The sequence below is a fragment of the Drosophila grimshawi genome, unplaced genomic scaffold, assembly GCF_018153295.1.
Source record: "Drosophila grimshawi isolate 15287-2541.00 unplaced genomic scaffold, ASM1815329v1 contig_1377, whole genome shotgun sequence".
In the NCBI taxonomy this organism is placed as follows: domain Eukaryota; kingdom Metazoa; phylum Arthropoda; class Insecta; order Diptera; family Drosophilidae; genus Drosophila; species Drosophila grimshawi.
The window spans coordinates 19,170,468-19,194,338 of record NW_025062900.1 but is presented as its reverse complement, the minus strand read 5'-3'; the positions used below and the strand labels follow the sequence as shown (position 1 = coordinate 19,194,338).

The following is a 23,871-nucleotide window of genomic DNA, read 5'->3' as shown; positions in this document are numbered from 1 at the left end:
GGGGATGGGAAAGGGAATGGCGTCGCCGACCTGTGGCCGCTGGCAAAAAAGAAAAAACAAAAAAAAACAAAACAAAAGACAAAAAAATAAGAAAAATATAGAGAAAAAAATGAGAAACCATGTGGTCCGCTGGCTGGGCAAATAAATCGCTGGACATAAAAACCGAGCGCAAGCGAAACAGAAAATCACCTAAATGGGAGCCAAGGCCCCCGCCCCACCGTTGCCCCCATGTGGAACAGAGCGAGAGCGAGAGCACCACCGAGCACCGTCGGCACAAATAAAAAATTGAATGAAATATTTTTATAACCAAAAGAAAAGGCACAGACAAAGACAAAGAGAGCGAAAAGGAGAGCGACAGCGAGAGAGAGAGAGAGAGAGGGAAAAGTCAGCTACACACACACAGCAAGAGCGAGTGCAAGCGAGAGGGGTGGAGAGGAGAGACGCAGAGAGAGAGAGAGAGAGAGAGATAGAGAGAGAGAGAGAGAGCATGGCAGCGACGGATATTGATGGCGTGCAACAGTAAAAGCAAGAAAAAAAAAAAACAAAAAGGAAGAAAGAAAAACTTGCTTATCAAATATGAAGGAGCGCACAAAAGTGAGTCGCTCCTCCTCGATAAATGTGTGTGCGAGTGTGTGTGTGTGTGTGTGTGTGTGTGTGTGTGTGTGTGTGTGTGTGAGGGGTATCATAAAAGCCATGAGCTCACCTAGCATAAGGCTGAGCAGACCGCACCTAAGGGTAGTTAAGTCCAAAGTTTTATGGACAACGACAGGTGGGCGGTTGGGCAGTTGGGCGATGGGTGGGTCAACTGACCCAACTAAACCACCCAAAGAGCGACCCACACCCATGTAACTTACAAGCGAATGTATTCTTTTATTATTATTTTTTTTTTTTTGGTAGTAATAAAATGGTGTGTGTGTGTGTGTGGGTGTGTGTGGGTGTGGGTGTGTAACTGGGTACAGCTGGGAGGCTGCACACGTGCGAATAATAAAAAATGTTTTACTTTTCAATCGACCAAGAATATGGCGTTCAATGGACAGGCCAAAACGTGCGCAACCCACAACTCGTAACAATGACCAGCACGAACAGAGATACAGATACAGATACAGACACAGACACAGATATAGGATATACGATACAGATACAAGCTTACACACGTACACACCCAGAGACAGACTCACACACACACACACAGTTCGTTCAATCATCGTTACAAAAAAATTTCATTTTGAAAAATGCTAGAGCTTCAATAAATTATATTGCTTGGCCAGCAACACAAAAAGAAAAGAAAAAAAAAAGAAACCCAAGCGCATCGTAAAAAAATGGTTTCGCTGGCAGGTGACCTCAGCGGAAGGGTTGGGGGCATGCGGGTGGCAAGTGGGTTCATTTTGGGGTGGGGCTCCAGCCAAGTTTGTGGCTCGACTTGCTGGCACCTTCACTATCATAACAACAATACACAGAAAACGCAGAAGAAGTTCGCAGAGGGGTGTGGGAGGGGTGAGGGGGGTGGGTGGTATATAAAATTCACAGAATAACATGGCGGACAGGTGAATCTGGTCTGCAAAAGGAAGCAGCAACAAACGGTCAGTTATTGTACAACCACACACATTCTCTCACACTCTCTGGCCATTCACACACACAGATTCTCACACTTGCTGCCGATACACACAGAGTGGCAGCAAACAAAAAGAAAAAAGAAAAAAGGTTGAGACTGCAACTGAGACTGGAGATGGAGCTTAGAGTCTGGATTTGAGCCGTTGCCACAGAATGAGGACCAGGACAAGCCAATGGCGAGCTGAAACACACTGTCCGCTCGATGGTTATTGGTTCGCGTTGCAATAATATAATATACACACACTGTTGCAAGCACACACACACACACACACTTACTTATATAGAATATAAAAATTGAGAAATAAAAAATAACACAGGGGAAATAGAAGTAAGAATGCTCGATGCGAATTCACCCAGCAGCCAAGTTGCAGTTATTAAGCAGCTATAGATTTCTTCGAAAATTTCAGTGAGTCTGTGTAAGTTGATTTCGATATCACATACATTTGCACAGCTTGATTAAAATTCCCCCCAACCATTTATATTGGTTACAGGGTATGCCGGGGGCAGGAATAGAAAACTCTGCTGTGCGAAAGAAAAAATGGTAAAATAAGGAAGGGGAATTATTCAACTGGGTAGCAAAATTGTTCTCAACTTTGTAGCAGCTTTTTTTCTGTGTGATTTTCCTTAGCAAGGGGGTGCACCACCCCCCACCCCTCTCCCACTATTCCACCCGCGCCAGTTGACATTGTCATAATGACGGGCATTCCCGAACGTTGCACTTGGATATTGATTGCAGTTTCTTTTGTGTCTGCATTTTGCCCAACACCTGATACCTGAAAATTCGCTAATTAAGTCGCCAACTGAAATGCGGAAAACAAATTTTACTTGAATATTGAAATTAATGCTTACAAATGGTAAAAACCAAAAAAAAACAAATGTTTTTAAAAACGTGAAGTAAAAATATTCAAAACTGATTCAAGATTCAACAGTTCAAATTAAACGAACCTTTTTTTCTTAATTTAAATAGGCATTTAGCTGCCTTCATGTAAAGGGTTTTAGGTGAGTCCTTTTCAATACAAGAAAATGTCTCCGTTTTATTTTTATTCCCCAATATTATTAAAAAAAACTTTGAATTTTATTTCAAATCACTTTACCTGGAGAATAAATTATTTATTAGTATTTAAAATCATTATATTATTATTTTTACCCCAAACTGAATGGCGTAAGATATTTAAAATTATCTGAGCTGTATTTATACCACATAATATGTGTTAATAACTAGCTATTGTAACTATTGTTGTTCTAAATATTATTTTCAACTGAGCTCTCAAATATATTATATTTATTCAAAAATATATTACATATTTTTAGCCAAATCATATAATGCAAAGTGTTTTTTTGTTTTTATTATTCTAAACTGAACTTTCAAATATATTTATTCAGAAATGTATTGAAATCAAATACATAATACATATACATATATTATTTTAGCCAATTCATCTAATGCACAGTGTCAGCATTTCTTTTTTTATCAAACTCGCTAAAAGCTAATCAGGCAAAACTCGCAAACATTTTTGACAAATTCTGTCAAAGTCACGCGAATTTAGCCCGCGGCATGGGTACGACCGTTACTGGGGCATACAACATTAGCCTGGCCATAACGAGAACTGGCAGACGAGGCTCGCACATGTCACTTTGAATGTCCTAGAGGCGCACATTGGCATTGTCGCCATACATATACCTATCAGTGCACCACGCGGCATCGACAATAAACCCAAATCAGTGGCACAAAAGCCCAAAAAATAAATACATAAAAAAAGTAAAATAGAATTTATCAATTTCCCCAGACAGCTGGGGAAAAAAAACCGAGTGAACGAGTTTGAGGAAATCAGATACTTTGGTTATTTTCTCTGACAAGATGCGCGTCAAACTTTCCAGCCGCAGGCAAAGTAACCAAAAAAAAAAAAAAAACACAACGAAACAACAAAAAATTGTTGCGTGTTTATTTGAAAAATCGCTAAAGGATAACTAAAGGATTCCCCTAAGGGCATTTGGCGAGCACGCAAGTGATTTGTATGCGAATTTACATATACAGCGAGGTTCCAGCTATCGCACACACTCACACACACACACACACAACCCACAAGACACATCCCACTCCCCCCCCTTATTGAAATCCAACTCCCTGGGTATTTTCCAACTCGTTGAGCAGCACCAAAAAAAAGTGAATAAAAAAAAACAGAGTTCTCATCGCTGCCAGAATTCAATGCGTTGTGGCAATAATTTTGCATATTGTGCCATACAAGTAAATGTATCCAAATTGAATCTACTAAATCGATCTCCATGAAAAAGGAAAGCAAGGTGTGTGTGCGTGTTTCCCTTTCAAAGCCCAGAAGCGCTTGCCGCACTTAACGGCGCTAAGTACTAAATTCAATTCAGCTCTGAGACGCCACAAAGACACCACTGACCAAAATAAACGCAAAAGGGAGTCTCATCATCTTCCCCTCTCAGCCAATATGTAATTCAATTTATAAATTACAATTAAAATATAAGAAAAGCAGCAAAATGTATGTATGTGATATACAGATATATATATAAATATATCCCCTCAGCAGGGTTTGGCTAGCCCTAGACAGACAGTGGTCTGTGGCCTTTGCGTCATCATTGCTGAGCCGTGTGTCCAATAAAACTACCCATTTGCTCATTTGGCAATTATCCCGATAAATTAGCAGCCATACAGCCAGCCAAACAGCCAGCCATTACAGGGACTGGCGCAAATCGCACAAGAGGCGAATAAGCGTAAAATAAAGACACACAAACTGCTTGTATTATTTCAATTTAAATACTCTTATCATCTTTAAAAACAAAACAAAAATACTAGAACATTTTTGGAGCTACTAAATCGATAACTTTCCCATACACCATTTACAAAATGCTTCTCAATTAAGAACTCAAAAGTAAAGTAGTAGTAGGCATTGAATTTTATATGACAACTTAGTTTACCAGCTGATAAAATGCTGAGCAAATAAATATTTCATTTCAAATCCATTTTTTGTGACGTTCACAGCTCGGTAAGCATTTTTCCAAAATTATTTAAACAAAAATATAAATGAATTAATGTTTCAAAATCTTATCGTTATAGAAAATGGGAAAAAGGCGAGCTCGACGTCTCAATCAGACTTGCAAGAGACCAAATCTAGCTCAGGAAAACATGGAGCCCGCACCTGAAGTGAAAGATCTCCCCAAAGAGATGAATGTGTGCTTGGACGAGGAGCCAACAAACATAGACGCTGCTGATGATGATCATGATAAGACAAGATTTAATAATTTATTTAATTCGGTAAAAGAATTAAAGAATACGTGTTTGAAAATCATAGAAAGCTTGGGGCAAGAATTGGAAGATGAACGCAAGAAGAATGCGGAATTGGAGAGTATTAATAAGCAACTTCGCGAAGACGATAAGAGACCAACTCCAGCTCAGGAAAACATGGAGCCCGAACCTGAAGTGGAAGATCTCCTCAAAGAGATGAATGTGTGCTTGGACGAGGAGACAACAAACACAGACGCTGCTGATGCAACGGAACTCAATAAGATGTCAACGAATGATAACCTTAATTCGTTAAAGGAATTAAACAATGCGCATATCCAAACCATAGAAAGCTTGGAGCAAATATTGAAAGATGAACGCAAGAAGCATGCGGAATTGGAGAATATTAATAAGCAACTTCGCGAATACAATAATCGGGAAACCTGCTCAGTGTGTTAGTCCGAAACGATCCGCTTTGGGGATCACACACATATTATGATCTAATCTGAATCATTTTATTACTTTCAATATGTTTACAATAATAAACCGCCGAATCGAGTTGAGAATTCAAGCTCAAATGAGTCGAGGTGTAAAGTCGAACTGTCTTTGTTTCTAAAATCATAATCTTATATTTATATTTTTATATTTTAATTATAATCCAATCATGTTCTGAATGCAGTCATGTTCTCAAATAAATTTATAACGACACTCCCAATACTTAATAACAGCAAAGTGCTGAGCAGGGATTTAGACTGTCGAAAAGGGCATGGTCGCATAACGCCTTTTTCTTTCAAGTGTAGAAATTGGATACAATTTGAGCTGAAATAGGACTGAGCCTATTTTGAGAATTCGCAAAGAATCGAATTTTTGTGTACTCATTTATTTAATAAATTATAAACACCTACCAAAATACCTATAAATTAAATGTATTTTCTCTGTAACTTTCTAGTTATGAGACTTTCTAATGATTTTCTAAAATAAGTCCACACATTATTAAATATCTCACCTCCATCTAACCCTATATATATTCACTTAAAGTTATTTTGAGAAACTTGTGTATAAATTGATCACGTAAAAAAATTGATATATTGCTAACATTTTACAAATTACATCTCCAGAAGTTGTTTAATAGTTTCAAATCAAATATTCTCTACAATTAAAGATGTAGTAGGCGGCTTAGAATTTTTGTATGACAGCTTAGTTTATTAGTTAGCAACATGCAGAGCAAATATTTAGTTTCAATTCCTTATTCGAGACATTCACAGCACTTGGTAGATATATTCAAAATATTTTAAAATAAATAAGAAATATTTACAAGACCTTATCAATATAGAAAATGGGCAAATGTCGAACTGCCAAACAGACCCGTAAGAGGCCAACATCCGCTCAGCAAAATATAGATCACATAGCTAGATTGGAAACTCTAATCAAGGAGAAAGATCAACTCGTTGACGAATTGATGGCTCTCACTGAGCAGCCATGTAAGAAAAATGATGATGAGCAAGACTCAACGCAGTTCTTTGAGACAAATTTGAATAACATAATAGATATTGGCATCAAGCTAAGCATAAAGCTGACCGAGATAACTTCACATATGGAAAAACGTATGCAAACCATAAAATCCATGCAGGACCAATTGGAGGAGATGCACAAGGACTCATATCGTAAAACCTGTACGGTATGCCTCTCCGAGACGAGTTTCCTTGGTAAACACCGTCTCGTCTGTCTGCCCTGTGGCCACATCTATGGCAAGAATTGCATTGTCCATTGGCTGGAGCAGCAAAAGAATTGCCCCCAATGCCGAAAACCAAGCCGAGTTAATCAAGTGCGAAACCTGATCTTTCCGAAATAGTATTTTCAAATACTTCTATTGCATATGATCAAATATTCCCTTTCAATTTATAGGTGGCAGAAAGTCGGCACTTTAGGGTTAACAGAAATGAAAAAGGAGAATCGAAACCAGATAGCAAAATTTGAAAGACTGAGAGACACTGGAGGCAATTGAAATTGCCAAAGTAAACGAATGATTTTCAAAAACGAAGCCGTGTTGTGTGTAAAATGCCTTCTAGTTCAATCAATCAATAAACGTACAAAACGCGTATACGCAATGTTGTCCACAGTGCGTCAAAGTAACAAATGAGCACACACACACACACACACACATATATAGACATTCACAGCTCGTTTCGCACTGCTTTTCACAAAATACCGCAAAATCTATTTCGATTCGCAATCAAAATGCCCAACTCCCATTTTGGACGGCAGTAGGCCGCATTTTGTTGTTCCCATTGCTGCAGCCCCAGAAAAACAAAAAGGTGGCCCTGTTGTCTGTTACCGTTACACGTTGCCCGGTTGCCCAGTTGCCCGGCTGTCCGTTGCCCAAGCGGTTAGCTGGCAATCGTGACCAACTTGTGCTTGAGTGCTTTCGTTTGTATTTAGTGGTGGACTTAAAAATACAGAAAACGTCCGCACCCACAAAGGCCGTGGTCAAAATGCGTCCGGCTGGCCCGGGCCCAGACCCGGACCCGGACCAGGACCCGGACCCGGGCCTCCTGACATTCAACGCTAAGCCGCAGTCGCGTTCACATCCTACACATCGAAAAATTGACATTCACCTCATCCACAGCCGCGTCGCGATGTCCATGTCGATGTCCATGTCCTTGTATTCATCAGTTGCCATGTTTTCCAATTTTCAGCACACTGCACTCGGGATTCGGGCGAGAACGCAACAACAAAGAAAAATACTCGTACGGCTTTTTCTCTTCAAAATTTAGTCATCCTATGCGAAATTGCTTACAAACGTTCCACGGATCGAGGTCGAGGCAACGAGGCACCTAAATTGCGTTCCACGTTCCCTATAAACCGCACTCAATCCTGTCCCGCCATGTGTCGACGCGCATCAACTAGCTACGCCCAACACCCACCACCCACACACACCCTTTTCAGCTTTGGCGGTTGCACAACCAAAGTTGGGCCGCGTTTTTGATTGTTCGGGCATTGGCGTAAAAATATTATTGCACTCGCGTAAACCTTCTCCACATGGTCCTACGGAAGAGAAAGAAAAAAAACCCCCGCTGCCACTTATATAGCTTTGGCTGGCCTTTGTGCCCAATTGCATGTTTAGTCGCTTGTAAACTGGGCAGTATCCTCATCAAAATACCAACACACATACAAATTTCCACAGATGTTGCAGCAAACATTAAGCCAACTATGGAATGAGTAATAATATATGTATGTACTTTAGCCAAGGTGTAGTAACTTAACTGCTAAAAGTAAGGCAAACTAAGTTTAATCACCTCTTTAAAAAATATAGTTAGCCCTATATGATGGTATCTGTGCATATATTATATGATATTATAGATTATTAACTCTTCTTTCCAAGAAGTATAATATTGTATGTGTAGTCATTCCCAAATAAATTAGTGAAATTATTGAAGAACGAATTAACAGTGGTTTGCCGACTGCGTTATCAAAATTCAACTATAAACCTCAAATACTAATCGATTGTTAGGAGTAGAATACATATATATTTAGGGAGTTTTGTCTTGGTATGCAATAAAAAGTTATTCATACAGTAACTTATCCATCGACCTATTATTGCTATTGGAGCCATAATGTTGGCTGAGTATAGTCCCTTACTTGAATAAAATTATTTCTCTTCGTAATCCGATTGTTCCTTCTACAGATATATCTCATGATTATTGATAAACAAAAAAATGTTCCCAATATTACCTTACTAAACCAAGGTTGTACAATATTTTTTAAACTAGGAATTATAACCGCAGTTTCGACACCAGATACGAATTAATTAGCGCTATTTTTAATAAGTTATATTTATTTAACATTTATTAAATCTATATAATAAAATATAAGGTAATACCACGCTTCAAATGAAGAAGAGCTAGTAATAAAAATATATTTTGCTGATCAGGCATTCAAGTGTCGAAGATATGCACTTTAAATTATAAACAGTAGGCTGCGAATAAAATATATTAAATAATTTAATGTAGTATAATGGGGTAAATATGTTATTAACATGTTTTGGCAAAGAAAAAATAACGAAAGTGTCCTAGTCGGGTTATCAGCACATTTTTAAATATACATTTATACATCATGGAATCGGAAATGCCGTCCTTTAGCAACTGGCACCTGGTTAAGTTTTATCAAAGACTCTAGAGATATAAATGCTTCAAGGCAAGGCAACTATCTCTGTAGTCTTTGGTATTATACAAAATTAATCATAAACAAAAAAAAAATGACAATCAACTGGAATCTGGTTTAACCTTCAGCTGTAATTGGCGCATTAGTTGGATCCGTTGTGGACACAGCTGGCATCGTCGTATGAATGAGAACTTTGGTTGGCAGCAGATGTTTGAGTGGTTCCAAGATCTGTGTCTGCTGCAAGAAGGTGAGCTGCTGTTGCTCCAACTGAAGCAAACTAATGCCCAGATGCACGGTAATCAACTGGGGCGGAAAGATGCCGTGAATGCAACGCTGGACATATGGCACCAGATCGTACGCAAGGCAAGAGCACAATTTGACAAACGTCTCTCGTTCATTGCCCGTGAAAGCCTGCTGCTCCTGACGATAGAAGGCGAGTACCCGTTGGGCCACCAACTGCAGTGACTTCTGCAGGCAGCCCGTCACATCGGTGGCCACGGCAAACGGGGCACACAAACGCAACTCATTCAAAGCATTCAAATAGCCATTGCAGAGCACGGCAAGTGGATAGAAATCCAGTAATGTTTCTGGCGGCGCATACGATTCCGAGTCCGGATCAGTGCTCATCGCAGCTGCATCGAGATGCTTGCGCGTATGCAAGCTGACCTTATTGATCAGCGTAAATTTATCCAACTCCTGCCCAAAGTTTTGATTCACATGGCTAATGCTTGTCTCGAATTTCTGGCTCACCACACGCACAAAGATGGGCGCAATCAGAGCACGAAAATCAGCACCGACACGACTAAAGGAGAGACCAAAGTACATGCACTGGCCCAGCACGGTTTCAATGGAGCTCACGCCACGCTGCAGATCCGCCTCCAGCGTCAACAGAAAGGCATTAATCTGCAAGGCAATACAATTTATGTATAATCTTGGATAAAGCGTTCAGCTTACCTTATTATGCAGCCAGGCTTGGAACAGGCGATCACCATTGCAACTGACGCCTTGCAGCGACTTCAAATTGCTGGACTTGCCAACAGCTTGTTCGCCATCCGGAAATATGGCTCGATATTGTGTTATAATGTTGAACAGATTGATGCGCGTTACTTCAATCGTTTTGGTCAGATGTTGCTGAGCTATTTAGGAGATAAACTATATAAATACTTTATCTATATTTATGCCCTTTTAGTAGCCTACCATCAACTGTGGGAATCCCTTCCAGGCAGGATGTTAGCCAAGCGTCACGCGCCTGCAAAAACTTCAATTTCAGCTCGTTGTCGCCAAAGGCCTGCATGCGACGCAGATAGCCGACAATCTGCAGACACTTAGGCAGCTGCAGATCCATGCGCAACTGCGCCACAAGCTGCACAAGCATCGTATGCCACAAGGCCTCCACTGAGCGAACAATGCTCTGCAATTGGGCGAGGAATTAGAAAGGAATTAGCAAAGAAAAAATAGAAGATTACCACCCACATTCACGACGGGTATGAGGTGTCCCTGATGCTGGCCCAGTCGCTGCACATAGCTGGCCAGCTCGAGTGCCTCCTCGTAGCGTGCCTCGCGTATGCAGCGCTCCATCAACTGCGGCAACTCCAGAATCTCCAGCAACTGGGCATTCTTATGGAGTGTTGTGCTGTTCAGGCGACGCTGTTCGTTCAACTCGGCGGAATGTTCCAGAAACTGCTCGCATTTGCCACTGAACGCTGGCAGTTTGCCAATCAGCGTGTCCACCTGCTCCTCGGCTTTCTGAAACTCATTGAAGATCGAACGCGAGTTCTCGGCGGTTGTGATGAACGTCTTGTAATTGGAAATGGCTAGCTCCTGAGTCTGCTCCAATATGCGTTTCGTCTCGTCGGCCAGGCGAGTTTGTTCCTTCTTCAGTTGATCAACTTTGCAGGTGCCCAATTTGGCCAAATAATTATCGAGTTCCGGATTGCCACGCAAATTTTCTACCAAACAAAAAACAACATTGTTATTGACAGCTAAAAATGTTCTATATTGCTGTCAGTACTAACCTGGTATGCCATTCGGGAATATCAATTTCAGCACACGTTCGTTTTCCATATCCATTTGCTCAAATAATTCCATTTAATTTTAAAATAATTAAAATGATTTTGTTTTCTTTGCGAGCAATTTTATATCGATGATACGATACATTTCACAATGCAAACTATCGGTAAATATGTGTGGAAATACAACAAAAAGCTAGCTGATACGAACATATCACTTAGTGAATTGTTTGCCATTCAAATGTTTTCGGTTATAAAATGAATCTCAGCAAAATCAGAATTAGTCAAATCAAAATTTATCATATTTGTTTTGCAGGTGCCCAATATGTCACAAAATAATTATCGAATTCAGGATTGCCAAGCAAATTTTCTAACACAAAACAACAATGTTTTGTTACTTTGCGAACAATTTACTCGATATAACGATTCATTTTACAAGCAAAACTATTGATCGATATGTGTAGTGACACAACAAAAAGCTAACTGATACGAGCACAAAACTCAGTGATTTGTTAGCCATTCAAATGTTTTCGGTTATAATTTGAAATTCAACTTTATCAAAATCAAAATATCAAAAATAATCATATTTATATTGCATTACTGCTACAATTATTAAACAGTTGTACTTTCCATGCTCGAGCAATTTCTCTTTGTGGTTGTTAATCATGCGTCTGCTTTTGCCGATTGCACTGGTGAAAGTAGAACATTTATTTGTCTATTTGCTAAAATTTATAACATATTATCTTTATGTCAGTCAGCCAGTCTGTCTGTCCACCACACAACGATGACGCTAATGAACTTGAGTTGAGTTGCAGTCGCATGGGTTGCATGGGAAGCAATCCAATAAACCAGTCGCGCACTTTCATCTCGTTCAGGCTCCAAAGCCAGAATCTTTGCTGTGCTTTTAGCTCTAGACATTTTGGCGTCGTCGAGACAATATTGTCGTTGTCGTTGTTGTTGCTTTTGTTGCTTTTGTTGTTGGCTGTGTAGTGTTGCATTAAAAACCACTCCACCTGTTTAGCGATTGGAAAACGAGTTGTGATCAGTTTTATGCGAATTGATAATTTGTGTAACTTCACATCTTTTCTATAATTACATTTATTGGCCGGAAAGTTTAAATACTATACACATAAATCATAAATAAATTTAAAAAAAAAAATAAAAAATGCTTAAAAGTGTTTTGATTTTCATACATTTTAATTTGACAATCCAAAAAATGGTTTCTTTTGAGTAATAACTTAACTACACCTTGAGAAAATATACCTTAATCTCAAATGCCATCAAATGCCTTCAAGTGTTCTACATTCAAAAATATTTTTAATTCATAATTACAGTAATTTAGCTGATTGCTGGATTGGAACGCAATTTTTTGCACCTGACAAGTAAAAATTAAATTGCATTTATCAAGCTTCTTGAGTACGCTTTAGAATTCAAAGGTGCTCAGCCGTGTGTTATTATTATTATTAATTCTGCACTTTCACTTTAACCCAAATATATAATGGAGTGTGGATTCACACACCAAAACACACACTCACACACACATACATATCATTGAAATCATTGTGTTTGCTAAACATTTATTTACTTATTTACTCAACAATGAGATACCCTTTATTACCAAAAAAAAAACGATCATTTTTTTCATGCCTTTAATTTCCACTAAGAAACAATGTAGCTATAATTATAAATTAATTTATTGTATTTTGGACATGATATTTAAATTTTATTTTTAATCTAAAGTTATTGTCTTCATAGCTATTTTATTTTGTAATTTTATCAAGCGTGTAATAAGAGTAAGGTTTAGATTTATATACATATACATAATCCATGCAACAAATGTTGGGCCATTTCGCATTTATATACAGCCGGAAATCTTATAAATATTTCCTATTTTCTTAAATAAAATTAAATTTTAAATTTGATTTGTAATTTAATTTAATTTATCTTTTTTACTTTTTGTATCTTTTTTTGTCGCCAGACTTTACTTGATATTAAATAAATAAATAATAATTGTCTCTTTACATACATATATATGTTAGTTATTATAAGTTTTTTACAAATATATTTTTTTATGTTACATAAAATAACAATTAGCAAAAGAATGCGCTATAAATTTGTCAAAAATTCAACAAAAAAGTGGCGAAAGAAATGTAAAAAGGAAACACGTAATTGAAATGGGGAAATGGAGTCGAAAAACCACCCACCACCCACACTCACACCCACACCCATTGAGCGGATCGCGAAGCTGTCAATCATTTAAGTCTTGTGGCTATTCCAACATGCATTTTGTGTGGCTAAACTTTGACTTTAACTGCAGGCGATATTGGACTCTCTTCCCCCTCTCTCTCTCTCTCTCTCTCTCTCTCTCTCTCTCTCTCTCTCTCTCTCTCTCTTCCTCTGTGCGAAAGTCATTGACTTGCAAGGAGAGAGAGAGAGAGATTTAGTCAATGAGCCATGCATGTTTATGCACGCTTATGTATTTGTGTAGTTGTTATGGGTTCATAAAAACCAAACAATTTTTTCATAGACATCACTCAATTAACCAAAAATGCATTTTGAAGTTACAGCAAACGGTGTTTAAGTTGAACCATAAACCATAATTTTGAGTTAGATAATTTACACAATTAATTTAATTTTCGATTCGCGTCGGAAACAGCTGGCAAGCTGTGTAAATTATGCTTGGCAAAAACGCACTTTTTGTTCAAACACGAAACGCAGCAGCAGCAGCAGCAGCCACAGCAGGCGGAGCAGCAACAACATATAACAACAACAACAAAGGCCACCACTACTGACCTACTAAACAGGCGTCATCGTCTTCGCTGCTTCCCACCAGCAGCCACAATCAGAGACAACAACAACAGGAACAACAACAACAACAACGGTAGCGAAGTCGTGCCTTCGTTTCGTCTCGGGCAAAACATCTTCGTCTTCGGGTCTTTGGTGCTTTGCTCTCTCGCACTCGTGTGACTGTTTTTCTTGTTGTTGTTGTTGTTGCTCTTGTATTTTTTTGCACTGCTGCTGCTGCTGCGCTCGCTCATTTTTCAATGTTGTGTGTTTTGCTGCGCCCGCCCGTTGCTAACGTTTCGAATAATAAATAAGAAAAAGTTTTCCTGCAATCGCAAAAAGGCAACAACAGCAAAAACAACAACAAAACCAGGCAGAGCCGTAAAAATAACAAGTAACAATGCTCGAGTTAACAGGAAAATATGAACTGGTGTATACCCTGTAATGTGCTACATTTTCTACGGTGTAATTTAATAAAATTAATTATTTAAATATTTAAACTGAATGGTTTATAATTATAAATAATGAATAATAAATGACGACATTACCAAATAAAGTGTAATCTAAATTAATATAAATTACTATATGATATTTTGCGATAGTTTCGAATAAATTGTAAATTAATTGATTATGGCATTATTAATTTGTCCGTTTCAAAGAAATAATATGAATAAAATAATTTTTTTGAGAATAAAATACACAATTTATTTGATTGATTATTTCATTGAAACAGACCAACTCTCTCCGGTGTAAATAAATAACAATAAATTCCGACATTTTTCAAATAAATTGTAAATCAAATGATTATAACATGACTATATTGTGCTTTATACACCCATATTTTGCAGCATCTGCATACAGGGTATGAAAAGCGTTTTCGCTTGCGCCGCTTGCTTTGGCCGTCTTTCTGGCTCTGTCGTGAGTCGGGTTCCGATTTTGCGGGGTGGCAGCGGGGTCGTCACAACACTCGCTTCAATCGGCGCTGTCGCTGTCGACGCCGTCGCCGTCGTCGTCGTCGTCGTCGTTGTCATTTGTGCTTGCTGCCAGTCTGTGGCGCAACTCTCGCCGCAGTTGCAAACGTGAGTGCGAAGCGTGTAAGCGTGATTTTTTAAATTCGGCTTCCAGCTTTTGGGATCGACTGTTGTTGTGGTTTATGTGCGCCTGTTTCATCCAACAGCGGGACAGACAGCTGAAATCAACGGAGTGCAGTGCAAAAAGGCGTTAACATACTTTTCCAAATAAATACAAATGCGAAATACTATATTAATTATTATTATGCATACTATGCGTTGCCGTTATATAAACGCAAATCTCAAACCGCATCGAAGTCTGCAACCGAATCCCAAATAAATTGTTAAGCCAGTGAAATACAAAAAGGGAAAAAGCAACAACAAAAAAAAACAAGGTGTGACGGGGCCGGGTCCCCAAAATCCAACAGCCAAGTGAAACATTGCGAAATCCTTTGACGAAATTTCCAAAGCCACCTTATTTACTTGGGGGGCTATTGCCAAAACAGAGTGAAAGTAAACAATGGAGCTGACGAAAATGGATAGGCGATTGCAAATCACACAGCTAATAACGGTACACACACATACTATACACATATATATATATAACTATATAGTTATTTGGTGACAAAAGTGTTAACTGCGACAACAGTGTCACATAACATGTATTCAGTTGGGCTTGGGATCCGTGCCTCGTATCAGCTGATCAAATAAGCGATAAGACATCAAATTCACTCATATTTACACACATGTAAATATGTATAAATACACACACACACACACACACATGAGCTCAGCTGTTGCTTTTGTTGTTTCGTTACCGGTTGGGAGCGAGACGAAAATATATATACAAAAAAATTTCACTTTCTTTGAGTGCGTTGAAGCGATTTCTTAGTTTTGCTTCTTTTTTTTTTGTCTTTTGGGCCGTCAGTTGAATTTAAATGAAAAATAAATAACAACAAATCGTATGCCAAATTGGATTAAATGTTTGTTCGATTTTTTTGGGCATCTTTTCCGGTGTGTAGGTCGATAAGTGAAACTTAATAATTAGCAAAACAGTTCTTCGATTGAAGCAATCAAATGAATATGCACAATTTATTTAGCATGGAGCTGCACGTCAAGTTCGTCGTCTGAGTCTTTCTATTTTGTTGCTGTAAGTTTCACCAACTGCTGCAACAGCTGCGCCTGGGAATGGCAATTAGCCGCGCACACAAATGGCGATAACGAAAAACCAAATTTGGTTAAATGTAACATCAACTTCATTTGCAGTTGACTTCTAAATTGATAAATAATTCATTGGCCATCTCGCAGATCTCTCGCCGATCGACTAGCAGTTAGTAAATGAAGACATAAACGGGCAGGCCATAGACTGACTGACTAGTCAGTCAGTCAGCCAGTCAGTCAGCCAGTCAGTCAGCCAGTCAGTCAGCTGGTGGTGGTGCAAGTGGTGGCGGTGGTGGTGGTGGTGGTGATGTTGATGGTGTTGGCAGCAACAGGAGGCTTCTTAGAAAGTCGGCAATCCTAATCGCACTGACACATTAAAGCGAGTCGCGTCATGGACAAGTGACAAATGTCTTCCTCGATGCCAGTTGACTTAAAGCGCCCGTTTCGACATATTGATTTGTTAGTGCATCTGCTGACAGCCGAACGACAGACAGACAGACAGACAGACACACAGACAGAACGACTAGCCAGACTGTTGCTCCAATTTCCTTATGGCTTTTTCTAGGTTTACCAAGAAATATGACAATGTATTCAAGTGTGTGTCTGTGTCTGTGTGTGTGTCTGCACTTGAATCTTTCAAGTCACCCGCGTTCGCTGTGTTCCATGTGAGATTCTTTTTTTAATTGTCTCTCTCTCTCTCTCTCTCTGTATATATATATATATATATACATAAATATTCCGCTATATGTACATAGTATATATGTGTGGATATAGTTTTGGCGTGGAACGAAGCGAAAGCAATTTTGCTTTCCATTTCAGGTTGTGTGTTATTTGACCCAATTTCGTTCTGTATACAAAATATTAGTTTGCGAGCAGGTTCGTTGCTTAAGTCATTTGTGGTTCCATCTTAATTAAGTGCATTTTGCGGTTATTTGGTAAAACTGAAAGGAAAATAATAATAATAAGATAACAGTTTAAGTAAATGCCATTTATCCAATTACCAAAATTATCTTCTCGAGTTTGAGAGCAGGTTCGTTGCTGAAGTCATTTGTAGTTTTATTTTAATTTAATGCTTTTTGCAGCTGCCTGGTAAAAATAAAAGATGAAAATAAAAGAAGTAAATGTTGCTTATCAAATTAACAGAATTCTCTGCTCATGCCAATAAAGAGAATATAAATAAACACTTAAGTTTAAAAGCGAGTTCGTTGCCCAAGTCATTTGTTATATCATTATAGATTCATAATTTTTTAGATATATAGTATAATTAAAAGATAAATAATAAGAGATATATATTTATACAACAATTGAGTTAGCATATTTATACTATTTTAAAATGACGACAATATTAGTAAATATTAGTTTGAGAACATGTTTGTTGCATAAGTCATTTGTTTATTCATATTCATTTAAGGCATTTGCGGCTATTTGCTGCAGTTTAAACAAAATTCATAATAATAATAATTAAAGTTAAAGTTAATAATTTAAGTTAATTTTGCTTATAAAGAATTTAAGAGCAAGTTAAAATATCTTAACTTAATAGAAATATCTTCTCGTGCTTATGACAAGTTTATAAATACAATGAGGTTTAAAAACTTTTTCGAGCTTTTTCAACTATATAGTATAATTAAATAATAATTATATATATTTAAATAGTAATAGATAAATGTTTAAACCATTTTTAAGTAAGCTAAATTAAACTATTCCAAAATTCTCTTTTCAGAAGCACAAAATATAATTTTAAAATAGTAAATTTAGGCTGACTTAATTACGACTTAAGCATTTATCTATAAATAAATATATAAAACTAATTAACATTATATAAAAGGCAGATGAGTTGCTTAAATCATTTGTTTTTCCTGTCTTAATGCATACTTACTTAGCTGTGCAGTCTCATCCTTAAGTTCGTTGCGAAAGAATGGTTTTCCACATCGATTATTGAGTTGTTAAATAAACACATTCACTTAGCGAACGGATTGTTTTAAAGTTTTATATTAGCAGTGGTGGTCCAAGCCAATATTTCATCCTTAAGTTCGCTTAGTGAGACGGATTTCCATGAAGTCATAAAGTGGTTTGCAGCTGTGTTTGTTACATTAGTTCCACCATTTGTTTATTCTATTTACATATTTTCATTTACTGAAAGGTTTGGTTCGCGCTTGGATTCGGATTAAATTTTAGTTTCAAGGTTTGGCTTATAGAATAAGAATAGTTAAAGCTCGGCTAAAAGTTACATTAAGAATGCCTTAAAATGTAGTTTGACATTTTGAGATTTATTACAAATTTAATCTTCCGCTGTTAAAGTTTATTATTACGTTTAATAATCATTTGCATTCATTTTCCTTTTCAAGACTCTTGCGCAACCAATTTCGTGGAAAGCTTACTGATTTCATATGTGGAGTTTCCAAAAAGAGTCACCGATACGCAGATCGATAATGCACATGGCATAGTTACCTAACCCGCTGACTAAAGCAAGCTAGTCTAATGGTCCCAAATACACACACACACACACACACACACACACACACACACACACAGCACAGCACTTTCTTTTTAAGCGCACGCAATAGTGAGGTGAATCATACAACTTAAAAAAAAAACAAAAACCGCATGCAAGCTAAAATGATAACTGAATGGATATCAAATTTGAGATGCATGTATAAAAAAAAAAAAATAATAAAACAAAAAAAAGCAAACCAGTTCAAAAAGAGACAGAAACAGGCAGGCTGCTGCTGCGACTGGCTTGGGCTCCGATTTCTGGTGTGTGTGTGTGAGTGTGTGTGTGTGTGTAGCTTTATGTGCTCCTTGGCCAGCCGTCGATTGTGCAACAGAAAGGGAAAGTTTAAGTAAGGGACCCCATTGAATCGACTCGAGTTGAGTTGACTTGACTCGAGTAGACCAATACCAATACCCCGACCAAGACCAAGGTGCTTTTCACAATGCCTTTTGCGGCACTTTACTTTTACTTGGCTAGCCAGCCACTCGCTTTTAATTGCTCTCTTTTACTCTTTCTCTCTGTCTCATTTTCTCTTTGTCTCTGTGTCTTTCTACACTTCACTTTTTGGCCACTTAATGCTTGACGAACGGCCCCAATGCCGGTCCGAAGAGACCCCCACGACTTATCCATCATATATGCATCAAGGTAATTGCGGCCATTCTGTCTTTCTCTCTCTCTCTCTCTCTCTCTCTGCCTCTCTCCATTGCAGACCACCCCTCTGAGCCCCCTCCATGCAAATGCACATCGATCATCTGCTCGTGGCTAGTAAAGTGATTGTGTGCAGTTTGTGCCACTGTGTGAAAGTAAAATTTGATGAGCGACAGCGACACACACTGAGAGGCAGGTAATAGAGAAAAAGAGAGGGACAGATGGAGAGCTGGAGGCGTGGGGGCGAGGGAGATATGGAGAAGAAGAGGCGTATTTTGTTCGTTCCGCTTTTGGGTTTTTACCTCGTCACGCTGTCCACAAACTGTTTGTCCGAGTGAGAGCCGACTGCATTCGTTGCCTACATGATTGACTCTAAAGTGCAACCGCAAATTGAATTCTTTCGTGCTTTTTAAATGCATTTTTCTATTCCCGTCAATATATCCAAGACTTTTTCTTTACCTTTCAAATGTTGCTGGCGCCCATGCGAGTTGAGTTTTGTAGAAGCAAAACAGAACAAACAGTTTTTCATTCATTAATTTAATTGATCTTTTACTCTGAAGAGTATATTAGCTGAATTTAGAGACTTAAAGTTTGGCTTATAAATTAATATACGTCAGACAAAGTGATCAAATTTAGGTACTACGTCCCCTGAGTAGCTAAGAAATCGCTAATATCGATAAATGGAAATCGATAAAACCATATATCTCTTAAAATTATAACGATCTGTCAGATTTGTAGGGTATGTTGCTGTGACATTATTATAAGATCGGTATTTAAATTTCCTACACATTTATTGCTATAAATTGGGTAAAATTAGGCAAAGTTACTCAGAATTTTTTTACCGATGACAATAGGTAAATAGCGCCAGAATTGCGATTCCAATTCTAAATGATGTATCCATCTAGAAGTAAAACCATTATCTAAAGAACCCTGCATATTGAAACTCTAATCAAATTTGACAAAGTTATGGAGTAGGATTGATCAAATTTAAAAGGGGCTTTAGCTTTTCCAAGATGAGACTAAGCATAAACTTTAAAGCATATCGGTCTAGAACATATTTCGCCTATCCAAACTTAATTTATTTCTATTCTTACATTAGTACGTAGTGGTAGCAAGCAACTCAATCATTTAGATATACATATGTCAAAAGAACATAATTATTTTCTATATTTTTCATTATATTATATAAAGTACTGAAAATAATGTAGCAGCTGCTGAAAATATTGTGAATGTTTCCTTAGAAAATTAAATTAAACAAGAACCTTTTTAATTGCTCTCTAAATAAAAATCTAGTACATTAAATTAAAAAAAAGAAAACTACTTCGCTGACAGTTGATTATAACGTAACATAAGCTGGATATTTATCTCTCTAAAAATACAATTTTTGCTCGAATGAAAACCACTTTAAATAAATTTAAAAACTTAACTGGCTATAAAAAAGTGTAACTTAAACACAATTGAGTACAAGAAATATACTTTCAAGTATACATTTTTATTTCCAAATTTAAGATACAATTTCTTAATTTTCTTAATTTAATTTTTGCAATTGCAGTGCTCTGCCCTGTTTGTGCTACTGTTCATGTCCGCCGTGGCGCAGTCCGTTGGCACGCCGAGCTTCGGTTTCGATTCGGCGAACTCGTGCAGTCCGAACGGTAAAGTGTCGCGACGTGGTCGTGCCCAGATGCTGGCAGCGATACCCTGCGATTTGGGCAAGCAGGCGTATTGTCATCTGCCCGGCTCAATATATCCGTGGCATGCGGTGCGTCGCTTTGTCCACGAGAACCAGGGACTGATGAAGCGCATGTACGGCGATGTCCGACACATTTCCATACTACGCGATGAGATCCAGAACAATGAGGTTGTCGACCCGGAGGACATCGAGGAGGCGGCGCAACGCTACTCGAAGATGCCACGTGGCGCCAAGTATATGTTGCATGGTCGGGACAGCGATCGCGATGATTATAGCAGCTACAAGGGCAACGATGTGCTAATGGAACCACATTTTCGACCAGTGTCCGTTGTGAGCAGCACATCAACAACGACAACAACAGCAACACCAACAACACCAACAACGACAACAATTACAACAAGAAAAACAACACCAACAAAAGCAGCAACAACAACAACTGGCACGCCAACAACAACCACACCTAGTTCCTCCAGCTCAACAGGAACTGTTGTGCAACCGGAACATCCCAGTGTGGATTCGAATAGTGTTTATGAAGTGCCCGGCACCAGCTCCACCACCAGTACAACGACACAGCGCACGGTTGCTGGTGAAAATATACAAATTATTGATTCACCACAACTGGGGCAAGGGCTACGCAATTTGAGCATTGCAGCCGCCGCCGCAGCACCTGCAACACTGGTAAAGACCACAACGGCGGCACCCAAACGCACCACAGTGATGCCACTGCGCAGGCAGACCTCGACAACCACCAAGGCAGCAGCAGCAGCAGCCTACGTTAAGGCAGCACCACTGCAAACAACAACAACAACCACTGCTGCAACACTGAGCAGCACCACAGCGGCAAGCAGCGCTTTGCCACCACGCAGAAATGTGACGAAGACAACGATGGGAACCACAACACCCTTCAGCTTTGCCTCACTCTTCTCGCCCACCTTCAATGCGGCTTTGAATGCGGAGAAACAGCGCCGGCCACTGACTGTGAGCACCACCACCACCACAACCACCAGCAGCAGCAGCAGCAGCAGCACCACTGCTGCACCAGCCACCAGCACCACAAAAGCCGGACTATTGCGTGAGGGTGGTCAGCTTTTCCAAGATGCCATGAAGCAGGAGCCGATGGCGGTGAGCAGCAATATGCGTGGAGTGTAAGTACGAAAGAGGTGCAAGATTTATTGTTAAGAGTCCACAACGGTAAGTACACTCGGAAAAAAGACCAGCCAGAATTTTAGAAAATCTTCAAGGATAATTCACCTTAATATTCAGAATGTATATTTCTGAAGCGAAAGCTTGTGCGTCTCTTTGTAAACCAAGGTTTCTATTTTCTTAATTTCATGTTAAATTTTCCTAAAATTAAGAAAGAATATGTCAAATTTAATGTATATTTTTTAATTTGTTCCCTAAAGCAGACAGCAACTTAATTCTAACAGTTGAGAGTGCAAATTTCATTACTATTATCTGAATTTCAGAAAACATTTATTCCAAAAACAAGTCTCCTTTTATTTAATTTATTTATTTATCCCAGCGATACAAATAATTTCTTTTATTCTTTATTAAGAAATATTTTTCTGAAAAATCAAAAGAAAACGTTACCAATTAAAAACGAGAAAAACTTTAATTTTCAGGATAATTTTTATTCTTAGGCGATTCTAGGTAAATTCATATTTTGACTTTTCTCTTAATTTTGCTGTAATAAATTTAATAATATTTTATTAACAAATTTATAGGAATATCCATAAAATAGTTACAATTATTAAATCGGGTTACTTTTAAATAAAGTATTATATACAGGTTTGTTTAAATATTTTCATTAAATAGTTAACAAGTTCGAAACAGACTTTTTCTTCACTTGAGAATTATTTACTTATATCTCTTTTATTTATATTTTTTAGTTTTATTTTTTATTTATTCTTTATTTCCATTAATTTGCTAATTGACATTCATTGATTATCTCCGCTATTTTTGCAGCAATGCTTGTCCTGTCAAGGATGAGGTGGTTGCTCCATTTTGGGCGAACAACACACGTGGCGAGGTGCTGGCTCTGCTCAATCTGTATCCCTTTGAGCAGTATGTACACTGGGAGAAATGCACGCATGAGTTCAAGCAGATGTTCTGTCGCGACGGCTGTCGTTGCGAGCAGCAATATCGATTGCATCGATTGCTGGCCTACGATCCACACAATGAGTGCCGTGGCATCTTCTCCGACTGGTTTCGCTTCCCCTCCAGCTGCATATGCAAGTGCTATAATATACCCATGGATTTTCGGGCAACATCGCGTAGTCCGCGCTCCGACAGCAGCTTCGATGATGGGACACAGTCTATGCCACAGCCGGACCCAATTCGGGCAGCCGAAGCGGAGGTGCAACGTGCCATCTACGAACATGCCACAGATCAATGGTATCGGCCACGCGATGACTTCGATTTCTTTGAGGGTTAGCTCGTGACACAAACACAGACACAGACACATGCACAGCCAGAGACAGAGAGAAAGAGTACCTAGTCCTAGTCCCTCCCATGTACAAAAAAAAAACTAAATAACCCCTTGTAATTAAAACGACTCAAAATAAATAATCTAAAACTGTCTCAAATTTAAGTTATGCTAACTTTAAATTTCACTTGAAATTCACAATTAATAGAAACTAGTTTAATAAGATATATTTAAGTAATTATTGTTGTTTGAGTTACCCTTTAATTGTTAAATGATTCTACGTTAAGCCAGCCATTGTGTTATTGTATATAGATAAAGATCAACATAATGTGTTTCCCAGCGAAAACTTTACAGAGCGAATGTACCTTGAAATATTTATTAAACGAATTCGATATTCAACTGCGTTTAATAGTATTGCTTTTATCATTAATTTCGATTAGAAATAATTTTGCATTACGGACGTGTGGCCATAAAACATTAAAAACTGTATACATATTTTTTTGATCTGTAAATAAAGCCAAAAGCAAAACACACAAAAAACATTCTGGAAAAAATATTTATTGCAAAAAATATATACGTGCAAGTATATAAAATGCTTACAAATGTAAGTATATATATATATATATTATTGTAT

At 38.2% G+C, this 23,871-nt stretch overlaps 4 protein-coding genes across 5 annotated transcripts; 3 read left to right on the top strand and 1 right to left on the bottom strand.

Annotated features, from left to right (window-relative positions):
- Positions 1-4,588: 4,588 nt before the first annotated feature.
- Positions 4,589-5,458, top strand: LOC6566808. The gene is made up of 2 exons (XM_001992849.2): positions 4,589-4,622; positions 4,694-5,458. Exon 2 carries the CDS (start codon positions 4,697-4,699, stop codon positions 5,315-5,317), a length of 621 nt encoding a protein of 206 aa, XP_001992885.2. The 5' UTR covers positions 4,589-4,622; positions 4,694-4,696; the 3' UTR covers positions 5,318-5,458.
- Positions 5,459-6,068: 610 nt separating this feature from the next.
- On the top strand, positions 6,069-6,959 carry LOC6566807 (E3 ubiquitin-protein ligase RNF6). Of its 2 annotated transcripts, none has more exons than XM_032739393.2 (3): positions 6,069-6,129; positions 6,192-6,683; positions 6,764-6,959. In XM_032739393.2, exons 1-3 carry the CDS (start codon positions 6,076-6,078, stop codon positions 6,833-6,835), a joined length of 618 nt encoding a protein of 205 aa, XP_032595284.1. In that variant the 5' UTR covers positions 6,069-6,075; the 3' UTR covers positions 6,836-6,959. The 2 variants fall into 2 exon arrangements, with proteins under 2 accessions (XP_032595284.1, XP_001992884.2); XM_001992848.2 differs by having other exon boundaries at positions 6,192-6,709; positions 6,764-6,780.
- A 1,796-nt stretch (positions 6,960-8,755) lies between these two features.
- LOC6566806 (conserved oligomeric Golgi complex subunit 8) lies at positions 8,756-11,118 on the bottom strand. The gene is made up of 5 exons (XM_001992847.2): positions 11,035-11,118; positions 10,493-10,968; positions 10,217-10,430; positions 9,974-10,155; positions 8,756-9,922 (listed from the first exon to the last, which is right to left on the bottom strand). The coding sequence occupies exons 1-5, from the start codon at positions 11,105-11,107 to the stop codon at positions 9,137-9,139; spliced, it is 1,731 nt and encodes a 576-aa protein (XP_001992883.2). The 5' UTR covers positions 11,108-11,118; the 3' UTR covers positions 8,756-9,136.
- Positions 11,119-15,178: 4,060 nt separating this feature from the next.
- LOC6566805 (protein spaetzle 4) lies at positions 15,179-23,600 on the top strand. The gene is made up of 3 exons (XM_001992846.2): positions 15,179-15,393; positions 20,675-21,957; positions 22,778-23,600. Exons 1-3 carry the CDS (start codon positions 15,343-15,345, stop codon positions 23,244-23,246), a joined length of 1,803 nt encoding a protein of 600 aa, XP_001992882.2. The 5' UTR covers positions 15,179-15,342; the 3' UTR covers positions 23,247-23,600.
- Positions 23,601-23,871: the final 271 nt, after the last annotated feature.